Source organism: Dipodomys ordii, unplaced genomic scaffold, assembly GCF_000151885.1.
Source record: "Dipodomys ordii isolate 6190 unplaced genomic scaffold, Dord_2.0 Scaffold7, whole genome shotgun sequence".
Lineage (NCBI taxonomy): Eukaryota > Metazoa > Chordata > Mammalia > Rodentia > Heteromyidae > Dipodomys > Dipodomys ordii.
The window spans coordinates 23725196-23740949 of record NW_012267223.1 but is presented as its reverse complement, the minus strand read 5'-3'; the positions used below and the strand labels follow the sequence as shown (position 1 = coordinate 23740949).

At 46.3% G+C, this 15754-nt stretch overlaps 1 protein-coding gene across 1 annotated transcript in view; it reads right to left on the bottom strand.

Annotated features, from left to right (window-relative positions):
• Positions 1-11415: 11415 nt before the first annotated feature.
• The window catches only part of LOC106002643 (membrane primary amine oxidase-like), a 7243-nt gene continuing 2904 nt past the window's right edge, over positions 11416-15754 (bottom strand). The window contains exons 3-5 of the mRNA XM_013037494.1: positions 15537-15748; positions 12235-12364; positions 11416-11697 (exon numbers count right to left, since the gene is read on the bottom strand). Of these exons, the coding sequence (XP_012892948.1) occupies positions 11422-11697; positions 12235-12364; positions 15537-15748 (618 nt within the window). The 3' untranslated portion in view covers positions 11416-11421. The remainder of the gene's footprint in view (positions 11698-12234; positions 12365-15536; positions 15749-15754) is intronic.

Here is a 15754-nt window from a genome sequence, read left to right as displayed (position 1 = left end):
GGCTAGCGCTCTACCTCTTGAGCCACAGCACCACTTCCGGCTTTTTTCTTTTTGCTTATGTGGTGCTGAGGAATCGAACCCAGGGTCTCAGGCATGCAAGGCAAGCACTCTACTACTGAGCCACCTTCCCAGCCCTGCATTAAAATGTTTTAAAACCCACTTGAGCTGGTCCAATAATCCTAGCTACTCAGGAGACTGAGATCTGAGAATCAAGTTCAAGGCAGAGAAGTCCATGAGACTTCCAGCACAAAGTGGGACATAGAGGTGTGGCTCAAATGGTAGAGCACCAGTACTGAGTGAAAAAGTCCAAGGGTGAGCCAAGGGCCCTGAGTTCAAGCCCGAGAACTGGTGTTCATGAGTATGTGCATGAGTGTGCATCTACATGAGTGAGCACATACACACATACACACACACACACATACACACACATACACACACACACACACCCAGAAACCCACTTGAATTTCCCATCAGAAGTTCATATTGATCTGTAAGGGGTTGGCTGAGGACAGTATAAACCAACACAAAACACAGAGCTCATGGCTTTATAGCAAGGTTTACATCATTCCCTACTGGAAATGGTTAAAATATTGTCCAGGAGAAAAGATCTAGAGTCTCATCCCCACCCCAGTGGGCTCCCCACTAGCTTAAGTTAACTCCAATCAGCCATGTTGTCTCTGATGGTCTAATCAACCTTCCTACCACTCCTTGCCTAGAGAGCAGGGGAGGCAAAGGAGGCTTTGGTGAGCTGCAGAGGAAGCATGTGCTAAGTGGTGGGAGCTGAGACCTGTGTTCTGCATTGTCAGGGCTTTGGGGCCATAGGTAGTGGGCCCCACCAGAAGAGACATCTTCATCCCACTACCAGACAAGTCACCTTAGAAAGTATTGAGTAACTACTGTGGTGATCCCTGGAACTGGAGTTTCTAGGATCTGAGGTGAATTGAGGGCAAACAGAGCAGTTCTTCTGACAAAATATCCAAAGGCCACTGTCTAGGTCTCAGCAGGGCTGTGAGGAGCCAGCATCTCTATGTCAGGTTCTGTCATGTGCTCAGCATGTGGTGAACAAATGCAGAATCCTATCTTCTGAGGAACTTGGGGAGAATGCTTGTGTTGATAAGGAGTGCCAGGTCTGATAAAAAAAATTCTAGGAAGGTGGCTGGGAAGGTGGCTCAGTGGTAGAGCGCTTGTCTTGCATGTATGAGGCCCTGGGTTCGAGTCCTCAGTACCACATAAGCAGAAAAAAGCCGGAAGTGGTGCTGTGGCTCAAGTAGTAGAGCACTAGCTTTGAGCTGAAAAGCTGAGGGACAGTGCCCAGGCCCAGAGTTCAGGCCCCACGACTGGCAAAAAAAAATAATAAATAAAAAAAAAATCCAGGTATGCTAAGACTCTAGAAATATCTGCTGCCCATTAGGGGGTGACACTCTTTCCTTCTTTCCTTCCTTCCTTCCTTCCTTCTTTCCTTCCTTTCTTTTGCCTTCTCTTTCCCCCTCTCCCCTGCCCTCTCCTCTCATACTAAGTGATCAATAGGTGAAGTGTTTAGTAATAGACATTGGCCAGTTCAACTGCTATTAAACTCAGAGTGAATGACCCAGCTCATTTGCTAGAAAAAACATATTGGGAAAAACAAGTGGAGGTGGATTAATCATTGTTAGCCAGTAGAAATGGCTGACTTATCTCTGTGGTGAGAAAGTTCAGATTCAGGACCTTGAACTGTGCATCTATTGAACAGCATCGGGAGTCTGAATCCCAGGAAGGGCTGGACATTTTGTCCATGGAAAAATAACTGCAAGTGCTTGCTTCATTACAGCAGTGAAGAGCTCCCTGCTCCCTCCCTTCTTCCTTGCCACCCAGGGCTCTGCCAAAGTGCTAGAGCCAATTGACCATAGTTATGCCTGTACTCTTATCTTCTCAGGAAGCTGAGATCTGAGGATCGTGTTTCAAGGCCAGCCTGGGGTAGGAAAGTCTTATGAGACTCTTACCTCTAATTAACCACCAAAAAGCCAGAAGTGGAGCTGTGCCTCAAGTGATAGAGCACCAACCTTGAGCAACAAAAGCGAAAGGACAGAACCCAGGCCCTGAGTTCAAACCCTAAGAATAGCACAATTTTTAGAAAAAGTTCTAGAACTTTCATGGCAATCACCTTCTTCCTTAATCTTCTCTTCCCCAAGGAAGCTTTTCAGACTCTTCTTTCCAATTCATCTTTTGGTGGGGCCAAACCACCAGTATGGAGCAGTATGGAAATACTCTTTTTTTTTTTTGTCAGTCTTGGGGCTTGATCTGTCTCTCAGCTCTTCAGCTCAAAGTGAGAACTCTACCACTTGAACCACAGCACCACTTTCAGTCTTCTGGTGGTTAATTGGAGATAAGAGTTTCATGAACTTTCCTGCCCCGGCTGGCTTTGAAACGTGATCCTCAGATCTCAGCCTCCTGAGTAGCTAGGATTACAGGCATGAGCCACCAGTGCCCCACTTGGAAATATTCTTGTTAGAGATGATCTTTCCTATTAGAAACTGAACTTGGTTGATGGTATACTACAGAGGCCGAGGCAAGGGAAAGACATTTCAAAGATGTGATTGGAATTGCTTTCATGATTTCCTTTTCCAGCAATCTTGGTATTATGTATAAGCATCCTACTGATTGTGTGTTGGGGGGGGGGGGGCGGTTGCCTGTCCTGGGGCTTGAACCCAGGGCCTGGCCACTATTTCTAAGCTTTTTTGCTCACAATTAATGCTCTATCCCTTGAGCCACAGCTCTACTTCCAGTTTTTTGGTGGTTAATTGGAAATAAGAGTTTCCTGAACTTTCCTGCCTGGCTGATTTAGAACTGTGATTCTCAGATCTCAGCCTCCTGAGTCACTAGGATTACAGGTGTGAGCCACTCATACCCATCCTTACTAAGTTTTCTATGTTGATTTCATGTCCTGCAACTTTAATGAATTGTTTTAATAGTCTTCTGGTGGACTCTAGGCTTATATATATATATATATTTTTTTTTTAATGTGATCAGGCTGAGTCATGGTGCCTCACACCTGTAATCCTAGCTACTCAGGAGGACTGATATTTGAGGGCAGCCTGGGCAGGAAAGTCCATGATATTTTTATCTCCAATTAACTAGTAAAAAGCTGGAAGTGGAGATGTGGCTTAAGTGGTAGAGTACCTACCACCCTTGAGCAAAACACCTAAGGGCACGTGACAGATTTTTTTAGTTCAAGCCCCAGTATCAGCATGAATATACATATACATATATGTACGTATATTCAAAAAGAATACCTTGGGGCTGGGAAGGTGGCTCAGTGGTAGAGTGCTTGCCTTGCATGCATGAGGCCCTGGGTTCGATTCCTCAGCACTACATAAACAAAAAGAAAAAAGCCGGAAGTGGCGCTGTGGCTCAAGTGGTAGAGCACTAGCCTTGAGCTGAAGAGCTGAGGGACAGTGCCCAGGTCCGAAGTTCAGGCGGCACGACCAGACCAAAAAAAAAAAGAAGAAGAAGAAGAAGAATACCTTTACAAGGTTCAAAGAATGTTCAAATACCCAATGAAAACAGTCTCCTTCTGAGCCTGGTCACCTAAACACCATAGCTGCCAGAATCTAGCTCAGACCTGCTCATGAGTTTGAAAGAACCCTGGAAAGTCTCTAGCCAAAGTCAGCTCCCAGCTGGAGCCTGGCTGCTTTCCAGATGGGAGTCAGACTTTCTGCCTTCTTTTTTTTTTTTTTTTTTTGTTCCCCCAGCTCTGTCCTTGTCCTTTCAGCAACCTTTAATCACTGGGAAGATTTCATCCCTACCGAAACAATGCTTGCTGTATGAAAGGTTTAATGCTTTTTTTTGGAGCCTAGCTGGGGGAAATAAGTAGGGTCTTGGACCCTTGTTTTTTTAACCTATACTTTACCTAGTTCCTACAGGAGGGCTATGGTGCAGGAAAGAGAAGAGGTGATGCCCAGAATTATCAGGAAAACAACAGCCAGTTTACTGAGCTTCCTGTAGCCTGAGCAGCAGCCCTGTTGGTGTGTGTGTGTGTGTGTGTGTGTGTGTGTGTGTGTGTGTGTGTCCCATTACTACTTTTAGACAGGAAATTGCAGCAGGGCTCTGCTAGGAAGTAAACATCTGGCCAGCACCTGGGTTTGCAGCCCAGACAATATCTCTTGGGTCTATAGAAAGGGGAATCAGGGCTGGGAAGGTGGCTCAGTGGTAGAGCATTTGCCTTGCATGCCTGAGGCCCTGGGTTCGATTCCTCAGCACCACATAAGCAAAAAAGAAAAAAGCCGGAAGTGGCGCTGTGGCTCAAGAGGTAGAGCGCTAGCCTTGAGCTGAATCGCTGAGGGACAGCGCCCAGGCCCAGAGTTCAGGCCCCACAACTGGACCCAAAAAAAAGAAAGAAAGAAAGGGGAAACAGAGCAGGCACTGAATCACCTGTAGGGCAGAAAGGGAAAGCAGTATTTTGTCTTTCAACACTTAAAGATTTTTCTTTTTTGTAGGTTTGGAGTGGAAAGGATGGTTGGAACCAGAGTCATGTGAATCCAGATGACCTCTTTGACCATGAACTCCAGACAGCAGAGGACCAGTTGTTCCCTCCTGGAATCCCATGGACCTTTAGCTTTCTCTGCAATTTTGGAAGATGTCCATGATCATCTCATTGCCAAATCTCTTAACTGCTTTTGTTTACCCTTATTTTTTCCTTAATCATCTAACCTTATTTGACTTTTTTGTTGTTTTTAGTTTCCTTTTTTTATTTTGTGCCAGACTTGGGGCTTAAACTCAGTGCCTGGGCACAGTCCCTGAGTTTTTGTGCTCATGGATATCACTCTACCATTGGAGCTACAGCTCCACTTCTGGCTTTTTGGTACTTAACTGGAGTTAAGTGTCTCATGGACTGTTTGGAGTGGCTTGGAACCATAATCCTCAGATTTCAGCCTTCTAAGTAGATAGGATTACAGTTGTGAGCCACCAGTGTCCATTTTTCTACTTTTGGTGCTCCCAGCTTTAGGTCCTGTGTCTAGGTCCTTCATCACAGAAGGACTGTCTACTTTCCTTCTCTAGCCCAAACCATCCTAGCAATTATTGGCAAAACTCTTATGTATTTCTTCTCACTTATAACCTGAAAAGCTTTAGTGCTTCCCTATTTCTACAGAACATAGGTTAAGCTCAAGTTCACCCATAATAAGATCTCAGCTTATCTTTCTAGTCTTGTGCCCCAAAGTTCTCCTTCATGGCCCAGATAGGCTAGATGAGTTTGGATTTCTAAAACATTCTTATTTAGTTTTCCTAGATTTGCTCTTCTCTCCATCTGAAATGTCAGTTTCTCCATCTTCATGGTTCAGATTCTTTTTTTTTATTTTTTTTTTTTGGGTCCGGTCGTGGGGCCTGAACTCTGGGCCTGGGAGCTGTCTCTCAGCTCTTCAGCTCAAGGCTAGCGCTCTACCACTTGAGCCACAGCACCACTTCCGGCTTTTTTCTTTTTTGCTTATGTGGTGCTGAGGAATCGAACCCAGGGCCTCAGGCATGCAAAAGCGCTTTACCACTGAGCCACCTTCCCAGCCCCCATGGTTCAGATTCTAACCATATTTCAACATCAAGCTGATAAAGCTTTGCCAACTCACCGACTCACACCCTCATTAGTTGTAAAGGATCTCTTTGATCTGAAGACCTCAGCACTTAACTTAGGGCACTTATTGCACTCCAGCACTGAATTGTTTTGCTTAGGTCTCTAATCCTGTTTTCATCTATCCTGAACACCAAGGGCCAAGAGAGCTTCTTGGTCAAGACTCTAAAACTGAGTTCTTACATATCAGGTATCCAGAGTGGTGGATTTTCCACGTGGCTGAGAAAATACTGTCATCCAGATACGTGTATTACTATTTTCCTTCTCGTTTCTTTGAATTTAAATCTGGGCTTCTGGTGTTTATATGCCAGTGCTAGGGCATGAACTAAGCTCTCAGCTTTTTCACTCAAGGCTGATACTCTTGGGCTGGGAAGGTGGCTCAGTGGTAGAGCGCTTGCCTTGCATGCATGAGGCCCTGGGTTCAATTCCTCAGCACCATATAAGCAGAAAAAGCCAGAAGTAGTGCTATAGCTCAAGCTAGCCTTGAGCTGAAGAGCTGAGAGACAGCACCCAGGCCCAGTGTTCAAGCCCTACAACCAACAAAAAAAAAAGGCTGATGCTCTGCCACTTGAGCTACATCTCCATTTCTGACTTATTGTTGATTATTTGGAGATAAGAGTCTCACAAACTTTCCTGCCCAAGCTGACTTTGCACTGCAATCCTCAGATCTGTCACCTGAGATGCTAGCTCAGCTTGGTCTTGTAACTGGCATTTTTCATTACAAAGTAGAAATTAATTCATGTAAACCACTTAATTCATAGAAGTAAATTAACTAATTCAAGGAGTATGAAAGACATGGAGTAGGAAATAGTTGGAGACCTGAGCCCAGCTGAGAATGCTGTGTGGTCTGACACATCATGTCGTAAGATCTCTTTGGAAGATACAGGGAGGCTAGGGCCAGTCTGGGTAAAAAATTAACAGGAAGGTAAGGGGCAGCTGAGGTTTCAGGGCTGGCTCCCACTTCACAAGAGCTCCTCTTACTCTGGCACATCTCTCCTGGGTCAAGTCAGATAGTGGGAACATACATGACTTCCTGCATACCTTCCACGGTCCCTACCCCAGCATATAATATGGTGCCTTTCGGGAAAATTTCATACCTGATGTCCAAGCAAATGAAATAGCAGCTTTTGCTCAACACTGCCACAGACAACTCCCAAAGTCTCCTCAGGAGGGCCCAGGCATTCTTTTGCCATTCTGACCATAGGAGGCAAAACAGTAAGGGGACATTTTATAGGTCAAAGATGGAAAGAATGCATCTAGGGGCTGGGAAGGTGGCTCAGTGGTAGAGAACTTGCCTTGCATGCCTGAGGCCCTGGGTTCAATTCCTCAGTGCCACATAAGCAAAAAAAGAAAAAAGCCGGAAGTGGCGCTGTGGCTCAAGTGGTAGAGCACTAGCCTTGAGCTGAAGAGCTGAGGGACAGCACCCAGGCTCAGAGTTCAGGCCCCACGACTGGACCCCCCCCCAAAAAAAAGAAAGAAAGAATGCATCTAGATCTCAATATCTTCAAGTATTTCCTATGGTGTACAGCTGTGAAAGAACCTTCCAATGTCAGAAAAATCCCTACCAGAGCCTAAAAATCACTGAGTATGGGTAGCTCAAGCCTGTAATCTTTCAGAAGTCTGAAATCTGAGGATTGTGGTTTGAAGCTAAGCCACAATAGGAAAGTCTGTGAGACTCTTATCTCTAATTAACCCCCCAAAAAGCCAGAAGTGAAGTAGAAATATGGCTCAAATGGTAAAGCATCAGTTTTGAGCAAAAAAGGGACAGCTGGACACTGGTATTTCATGCCTGTACTCCTAGCTACTCAGGAGGCTGAGATCTGAGGATCCCAGTTTGAAGCCACCCAGGGCAGGAAAGTCCATAAGACTCTTATCTCCAATTAACCACCACTAAACCAAAAGTGGTATTGTAGCTCAAAGTGGTAGAGCACTAGCCTTAAGTGAAAAAGCTCAGGCCCCATGACCGGGAGAAAAAAAAAAATCTAAGAACAGTGCTGAGGTCCTGAGTTTAAGCCCCAGTACTGGTACGTACACACACACACACACACACACACACACACACACACACACACACAGAGTCTAAATAGTCTTTTGACTGATTGGAATAGATATCACATTCTAGGTGAGGAAATGGGGTCAGATCAACTCAAAGCCATGGAAACCCTAAGCCTGGACCCCATGACTCCCATCATCTCTTTTAGCTCTGAAACGGTAACTGCCAGGTAAAATCTGTTGTACAATACCAGGATCCTATGGATCATTCTCCCACTTGAAAGCAAATTGGAAACAACCCAATCACCTAATGGAGAATGATTTGTTTGCTATCAACTTGATAGAGCACCTCATTCCCCTTAAAAACCATCTTTTGTGATGGTGTTGCATGGCAACCAGTAAAAATGTTGACAATGAAATAGTAAATGGAAAAAGAATATCAAAGTATATTTAGACTGAACGTACTTCACTAGGCCAAAACACTAGGGCATAGTGACAAGAATGGCAGCACACGCCACATGAGTGAAAGCAGGATACTTGGGGGGCATCCAAAAGAGACATTTGGGCCAGTGGCTCACGCCTGTAATCCTAGCTACGAGGGAGGCTGAGATCTGAGGATCATGGTTCAAAGCCAGCCTGGGCAGGAAAGTTCTGTGAGACTCTTTTCTCCAATAAACCACTCAGAAAACCAGAAGTGGTGCTGTGGCTAAAGTGGTAGAGCGCTTGCCTTGAGCTGAAGAGTTGAGGGACAGCGCCTAGGCCCAGAGCTCAAGACCCATGACCAACAAAAGAAAGAGAGAAAGAGAGAGAGAGACATTTGGCAAAAAGAAGGAATTCTCCCAAAGCTTCAGGGCTTCTCTCTCAAGAGCCTGGGCAGAGCAAACCTGGTCAATCATCAGCCATAGGACAAATATCAGAGCGAGGACCACCAGGAGACTAAGCCAGACTGAAGAAGGGGTTAGAAACAAACCTGTAGAACCCCCAGACAGCAACATTGATCATGGAAGGAGGTAGGGTCAAAGCCCCTCACACAAGCTCTGTCAGACTAAGGGTCCTCAGAGGTCCCACAATTCCAAAGGTGTTCTTCCAGATTTACCCTGGAACTTGGTGATTCTGACCCTTTGGATTTCTCTGGACTGGCTTTCTCAAGCGGGGGTGGGGAAAGGGTGGGGAGGAAGCAGGGGGGGGTGTCATTGTTTCTTGAGGGTTTCCTTTATTAGAGCTGACCCAAAGTCTTTTACCAGCGTTCATGAGCACACACTCTTTTCACCATATCTACTGAGATTCACCAATAGAGAACATGGCTTCTGTGCTTTTGTTTTTGTACGAAGGTCCCCTAGGCCCAAACAATTCCTCTCTAGCTCTTTTGGTTGATTTGGGAGAATCAACTAAGAGATTCCAGTTAGTCTGAGCTCCAGCTTTGTGAACTTCCTTCCAGTCATAAGCTGAGAGCTATACCCCCAAATTTCTTCCCTGAATTCCCCTCTTGACAGATCCTGTTAATATCCCTGCAAAGCTGAATGGGGAGCTCAGGCTTCCTGATGGGGAAGGAACCTCTTCCTCCCTGATCCCACTGCCCCCAGAAAGACACTGACTGACAGAAGTGGGCAAATTCTAGGAGGCATGGACTCCACATGCTACATAAACCTTGCTCTTTGAGCTCTATCACCTCCCCCACCTGACTCTCACCCCAAAACCCCTTTTTGGAGAATATCCCAGTATTTATTTATGTCTATCCAAAGTCCACACTCCAAGAGGGGCAGCAGCCCCAGAGAATGTTGTCCTGAGCAGGCTAGGAAGGTCCTCCTGAGTACCTGGCCCATTCCTGATAGGGCCACTCTTGTCCTGGATGTCTGGGCTCCTGAGAATTCTGCATTCTTACACTTAGTTACCTTCTTGTCATCCATGCTGACTACGACAGAGGAACAGTGGCTGCTGCCCTGGGATCAGATGGCTCTGGATCATTCCACTCACAATACCCTCTGAGCAGCTGCTCTAACCAGATCATCCTTCCCCTTCATTAAAGTATGTGCCATGCCAGGCACTGGTGGCTCATGCCTGTATCATCCTAGTTACTCAGGAGGCTAAGATCTGAGGATGAAGGCCAGACTGGGCAAGAAAGTCCATGAGATTCTCATCTCCAATTAACCACCAAAAAACCTGAAGTGAAACTGTGGCTCTAGTGCTACAGTGCTAGTCTTGAGGGAAATAAACTAAGGCACAGTGCTCAGGCCCTGAGTTCAAGCCCCAGTTCCAGAAGGAAAATGAAAGTATATGCTACTTGGTTTGTGTAGTCTTAGAAGACTATTTGAGGGGCTGGGAAGGTGGCTCAATGGTAGAGTGTTTGCCTTGCATTCATGAGGCTCTGGTTTCGATTCCTCAGCACCACATAAGCAGAAAAATCTGGCAGTAGTGCTATGGCTCAAGCAGTAGAGCACTAGCCTTAAGCTGAAGAGCTCAGGGACAGTGTCCAGGACCAGAGTTCAGGCCCTACACCAACAAAAAAAAAGAAAAGAAAAAGAACAATTTGAGGACTCTTTGACAGTGTAGACAGGTGACAAGGGATGAGAGGAAGAACAATTTTATTCAGCTAGTGAATCTAAGAGGCAACAAGAATAAAGCTTTGAGGGGGTGGGAAGGTGGCTCGGTGGTAGAGGGCTTGCCTTGCATGCCTGAGGCCCTAGGTTTGATTCCTCAGCACCACATGAGCAAAAAGAAAAAAGCCGGAAGTGGCACTGTGGCTCAAGTGGTAGAGCGCTAGCCTTGAGCCGAAGAGCTGAGGGACAGCGCCCAGGCCCAGAGTTCAAGCCCCAGGACTGGCCCCAGACCCAAAAATTAAAAAAAAAAAGAATAAAGCTTTGTCAGGTGCCAGTAGCTCATGCCTGTAATCCTAACTACTCAGGAGGCTGAGATCTGAGGATCACAGTTCAAAGCTAGCTTGGGCAGGAAAGGCTGTAAAACTCTTATCTCCAATTAACCACCTGAAAATCAGAAGTGGTGCTGTGGCTTAATTGGTAGAGCACTAGCCTTGAGCTGAACAACTGAGGGACAGCGCCCAGGCCCAGAGTTCAAGCCCCATGACCAACAACAACAAAAAAAAAAGTCTATGTCTCCTGCACAGATACCAAGGGATTGTCCTATTAAACAAGACATCCTGTATGAGTCTAAGGCTTTCCTATCTGAAGCAGAGGACACTGGAATTGAATGATAATGAAGGAATGTCCTGTGGCCACAAGGACATTCCCCCGGGACAGAATGTAATATAGTGGGAGAACAGGGAAGAGGAAAAAGGGAGGAGGAGGAAGGAGAAAGGGGTAAAAGGACTGTGCCAGGGTGATGTCCGATAAACACAGAGAAGCACCTCCCCAAGACTGGAGACTGAGATACAGGCCCAAGAATCATCTCCCGGATCCCATTTCCATATTCAAGGTCTAGGGCCAAGGGTCAGGGAGAAGCCCAAGCAAGCTTCTAAATGTACTTCGTGCTGAAACTGCACTTTAAAGTCATGTATATTTCATATAAGAAAAAAAGAACAAAAGAAATACATTTTGGAACCCAGTCTGGTAATTCCTCAAAAGTTTAAAAAGGGGGCTAGGAATGTGGCTTAGTGGTAGAGTGCTTTCCTAGTATGCATGAAGCCCTAGGTTCCATTCCTCAGTACCACATACACAGAAAAAGCCAGAAGTGGTGCTGTGGCTTAAGTGGTAGAGTGCTAACCTTGAGCAAAAGAATCTCAGGGACAGTGCCCAGGCCCTGAGTTCAAGCCCCAGGACTGGCAAAAAAAAAAAAAGTTTAAACAAAACCCAGTGATTTCCTTCTTAGCTAGAGACCACCTAGTTGTGAGAGAAACCCCCATGGGAGAAGGCAGGGAGGCTGGGGGCACAAGCAGCAGTCTGGGACAGACAAGCCAGGGGGTTGACCTCACAGGCCCCAGCATCCTGGTCTGCCCGGAAATAGATGGAATCAGCAGAGGAGAAGGAAGGGTCCTCATCAAAGAAGTTGTAGGGCCGGAGGAAGAAGCCCACTCCATTCCCCACAGTCACCGTGTTGGGAATATCCTCTGCATGGGGGATGTGCAGAAATCCAGCTGTCACCCAGACCACCAAGTCCTTAGGAGGGGAGAAGAAGAAAGAGGATCATGAAGTTGTGCTAGGAACATACCCTGCCTCCATAATGGCCTTACAGAAAAGATCTCTGCTCAAGAGCTTGTACTCTTTTAATATCTCAGGGGAAAAAATGAAATCACAGAACTTTTCTTTCCTTCCTTCCTTCCTTCTTTCCTTCCTTCTTTCCTTCCTTCCTTCCTTCCTTCCTTCCTTCCTTCCTCCCTCCCTCCCACCCTCCCTCTCTCCCTTCCTTCCTTCCTCCCTCCCTCCTCCTTCCCTTCCTTCTTCCCTTCCTCCTTCCTTCTTTCTTCCTTGCTAGTACTGGGGTTTGAACTCAGGGCCTTGTGTTTGCTTGCCTGTTGCTCTACCACTACAGGCACTCCTCCAAACCAAAACAGTGTGAAATCATAAAATTTTCTTGAGCAATTCTCAAGACCCCTGAGAAGTCTGGCTAGGGAGAGAGTGAGGGTAGCTTATTCTTGGCTTCTATGCTCCCTGACTCCTATTCCCACCTCCTCCTTCATCTCTCACTTAGCTTACCTGCCCTGCAATGCTCTCGTTGTTGATGAAGTTGGTGAAGTCCACAGTAGGTGTCCAGGGATCATTCAGATTGTAGATGCTTGTGCTACTGGATTCTGCCTCCTTCCGCTGAGTCACTGCCAGCTGATACCTACAAAAGAGAATTTTATTTTTATTTTTTTTGTATGTGCTGATACCAGGGCTTGAACTCAGTACCTCATACTTTCCCTTAGATTTGTTGCCAAAGGCTAGCACTCTAGCACAGCTCCACTTCTGGCTTTTTAGTGGTCTACTAGAGATAAGAGACTCTCAGATTTGGCTACCCAAAGTGCCAGAGCCATGATCCTTAGATCTAAGCCCCCTGAGAAACTAAGATTACAGGTGCAAGCCACTGGGGCTGGGCAAAGAAAAAACTGTTTTTTGTTTTTTGAGAGAAGATCATGCTGCATAAATTGGGCTTGTATTAAAATCACTAGGTAGCCCAGAATGGCCTCGTATCTACAATCCTCCTGTTTCACTCTGCTGGGTTTCACAGGCATAATGCCATGTGGACAAGGCCCTAAGGACAATTTTGATTAGTCCTACATGGTCATCCATTGGTCCTGCTGCTGGGAACTGCATTATAAAGGGAACACAAACAGGAAATGAGCACAAAGGTCTTGAAGGTACTGAGCATCTTTACTATTCTCTGCTCAGTTCTTCTTTCCCAACCCCATGGAGTTCATTTCTGCATTCATTGAACCGTATACCTCAAAGATCACATGGCCTAGAATCCATATTTTACCCACACTTCTAGATCAGAATCTGATGTGTATCCTGTTCCTTACATCCATATTTATACAAATGCCCAAGGTAAGGTTCAGGATCTCAAATACCTGCATTTGAAGGAATATTGCCTTACTCTTTGGGGGTTTTTGGAGGGTTTTTTGGTCATGGGGCTTGAACTCTGGGCCTGAACTCTGTCTCTCAGCTCTTCAGCTCAAGGCTAGCGCTCTACCTCTTGAGCCACTGTGCCACTTCTGGTTTTCTGAGTGGTTTATTGGAGATAAGAGTCTGATGCACTTTCCTGCCTAGGCTGGCTTTGAACTACGGTTCTCAGATCTCAGCCTTCTAAGTAGCTAGGATTACAGGCGTGAGCCACCAGTGCCCGGCTTACTCTTTGTTTTTAACTCCAACCTTTAATTTGATTTTTTTTTTTTTGTCAGTCCTGAGCTTGAACTCTGGGCCTCAGTGCTGTCCCTGAGCTCCTTTTGCTACCATTTGAGCCCTAGTACCACTTCTGGCTTTTCTGTGATTTAATTGGAGGTAAGAGTCTCACAGACTTTCTTTTTTTTTTTTTTCCGGTAGTGGGGCTTGAATTCTAGGCCTGGGCGCTGTCCCTGCGCTCTTCAGCTCAAGGCTAGCACTCTACGGCTTGAGCCACAGCGCCACTTCCCGGTTTCTAGTGGTTTATTAGAGATCAGAGTCTCCCGGACTTTCCTGCCCAGGCTGGCTTTGAACCTTGATCCTCAGATCTCAGCCTCCTGAGTAACTAGGATTAAAGGTGTGAGTCACTGGCACCCTGCTTATTTGGAATATTTTAAACACACAGAAACATTGAAAGGCCAGGTGCTGGTGGCCCACATCTGTAATCTCAACTACTTAGGAAGCTGAGATCTGAGGATCAAGGTTCAAAACCAGCCAAGAAAGACAAATCTAAGAGACTTTTTTTTTTGTAGTCCTGGGGCTTGAACTCTGGGCCTGGGCCCTGTCCTTGAGCTTCTTTTTTGCTCAAGGCTAGCACTCTACTATGTGAGCCACAGCGCCAATCCAGCTTTTTCTGTGATTAGCAGGCACCAGTGGTTCACCTTGTAATCCTAGCTACTCAGGAGGCTGAGACCTGAGGATCGAGCTTCAAAGCCAGCCCAGGCAGGGAAGTCCTTGAGTCTCTTATCTCCAGTTAACCACCAGAAAACCAGAAGTGGCACTGTGGCTCAAGTGGCAAAACACTTGCCTTGAGCTAAAGAGCTCAGGGACAGTGCCAAGGCCCAGAGTTCAAGACCCACAACTGATTAAAAAAAAAAAGAGTCTCATGGACTTTCCTGCCCCAGTTGGCTTCAAACCATTATCCTCAGATCTTGCCCTCCTGAATATAGCTTGGATTACAGGCGTAAGCCACCAGCACCTAGCCCAAGAGACTCTTTTCTCTAACTACCCAGCAAAAAGGCAGAAGTGGAGGTATAGTAGAGTACTGGCCTTTAATAAAAAAGCCAAGCAAGAGCACAAGGCCCTGAGTTCAAGACCTAGTACCAGTACGAAAAGAAAAAAAAATGGAGGAATTGTGAACACACACATATTTACAACCTAGATTTTACCATTAACATTTTACTGTTTGTGTTTCAGTGCATAATATTTTGCCATCTATCCATATACCCATCTAGGTGATCATTAAGAGGAGGTTGGAAGCCAGGCACCAGTGGCTCATGCCTATAATCCTACCTACTCAGGTAGGATTTGACCTGCAACCCTCAGATCTCAGCCAGCCTAGGCAGGAAAATCCATGAGACCCTTATCTCCAAATAACCATTAGAATAGCCAGAAGTAGAGCTGGGAAGGTGGCTCAGTGGTAGAGTACTTGCCTCACATGCATGAGGCCCTGGGTTCGATTCCTCAACATCACATAAACAGAAAAGGCTAGAGGTGGTGCTGTGGCTCAAGTGGTAGAGCACTAGCTATGAGATGAAGAGCTGACGGACAGCATCTAGGCCTAGAGTTCAAGCCCTACCCATGACTGACAAAGAAAGAGACAGAGACAGACAGAGAGACAGACAGAGACAGACAGAGAGACAGACAGAGACAGACAGAGACAGACAGAGAGACAGACAGAGACAGACAGATAGACAGATATAGAGACAGAGACAGAGAGACAGACAGAGAGAGAAGAGCTGGAAGTACAGGTGTGGTTCAAGTGGTAGAGTGCTATCCTTAAGCAAAAGAAGCTCAGGGACAGCACCCAGGCCCAGAGTTCAGGCCCCACAACCAACAACAACAACAAAAACAAAAACAAAAACCTGGCCACAATAGCTTGTATCATTCTGGATACATAGGAAGTACAAATAGATTCACAGACTAGGCTAGCTCAAGGAAAATGTGAGACTTTATCTAAAAAATAAGAGCAAAAAGGGCTGGAGGCACAACTCAAGTGGTAAAGCACCTGCCCAGTAAGCATAATCTCCTGAGTTTGAACCTCAATATCACCATAAAGTAAAATGACAGAACATGTATATGCACCGATGGGGTATAGGGTCCACCTCTCCAGCCCTGTGGGACCGCCCTCCACCCACCTCACCCAGCTGCAGGCTTTTTCCAAGGAGCTCTCCTGGGGCACTGGTTTCCCAGCAAAGCTGAGTGTCTGGATGCGGTAGCCCCGTGGGTGACCCCACTTGTTGCTGTGATTGCTAGCCAGGTACACGTAGCGGGGGATGGGACCTCCCATGGGGAAAGCAGCCTGTTCCTCTGTCTCCAGCAGCTTCCGGGTCACCTGCAGCCTCTGTATCTGATA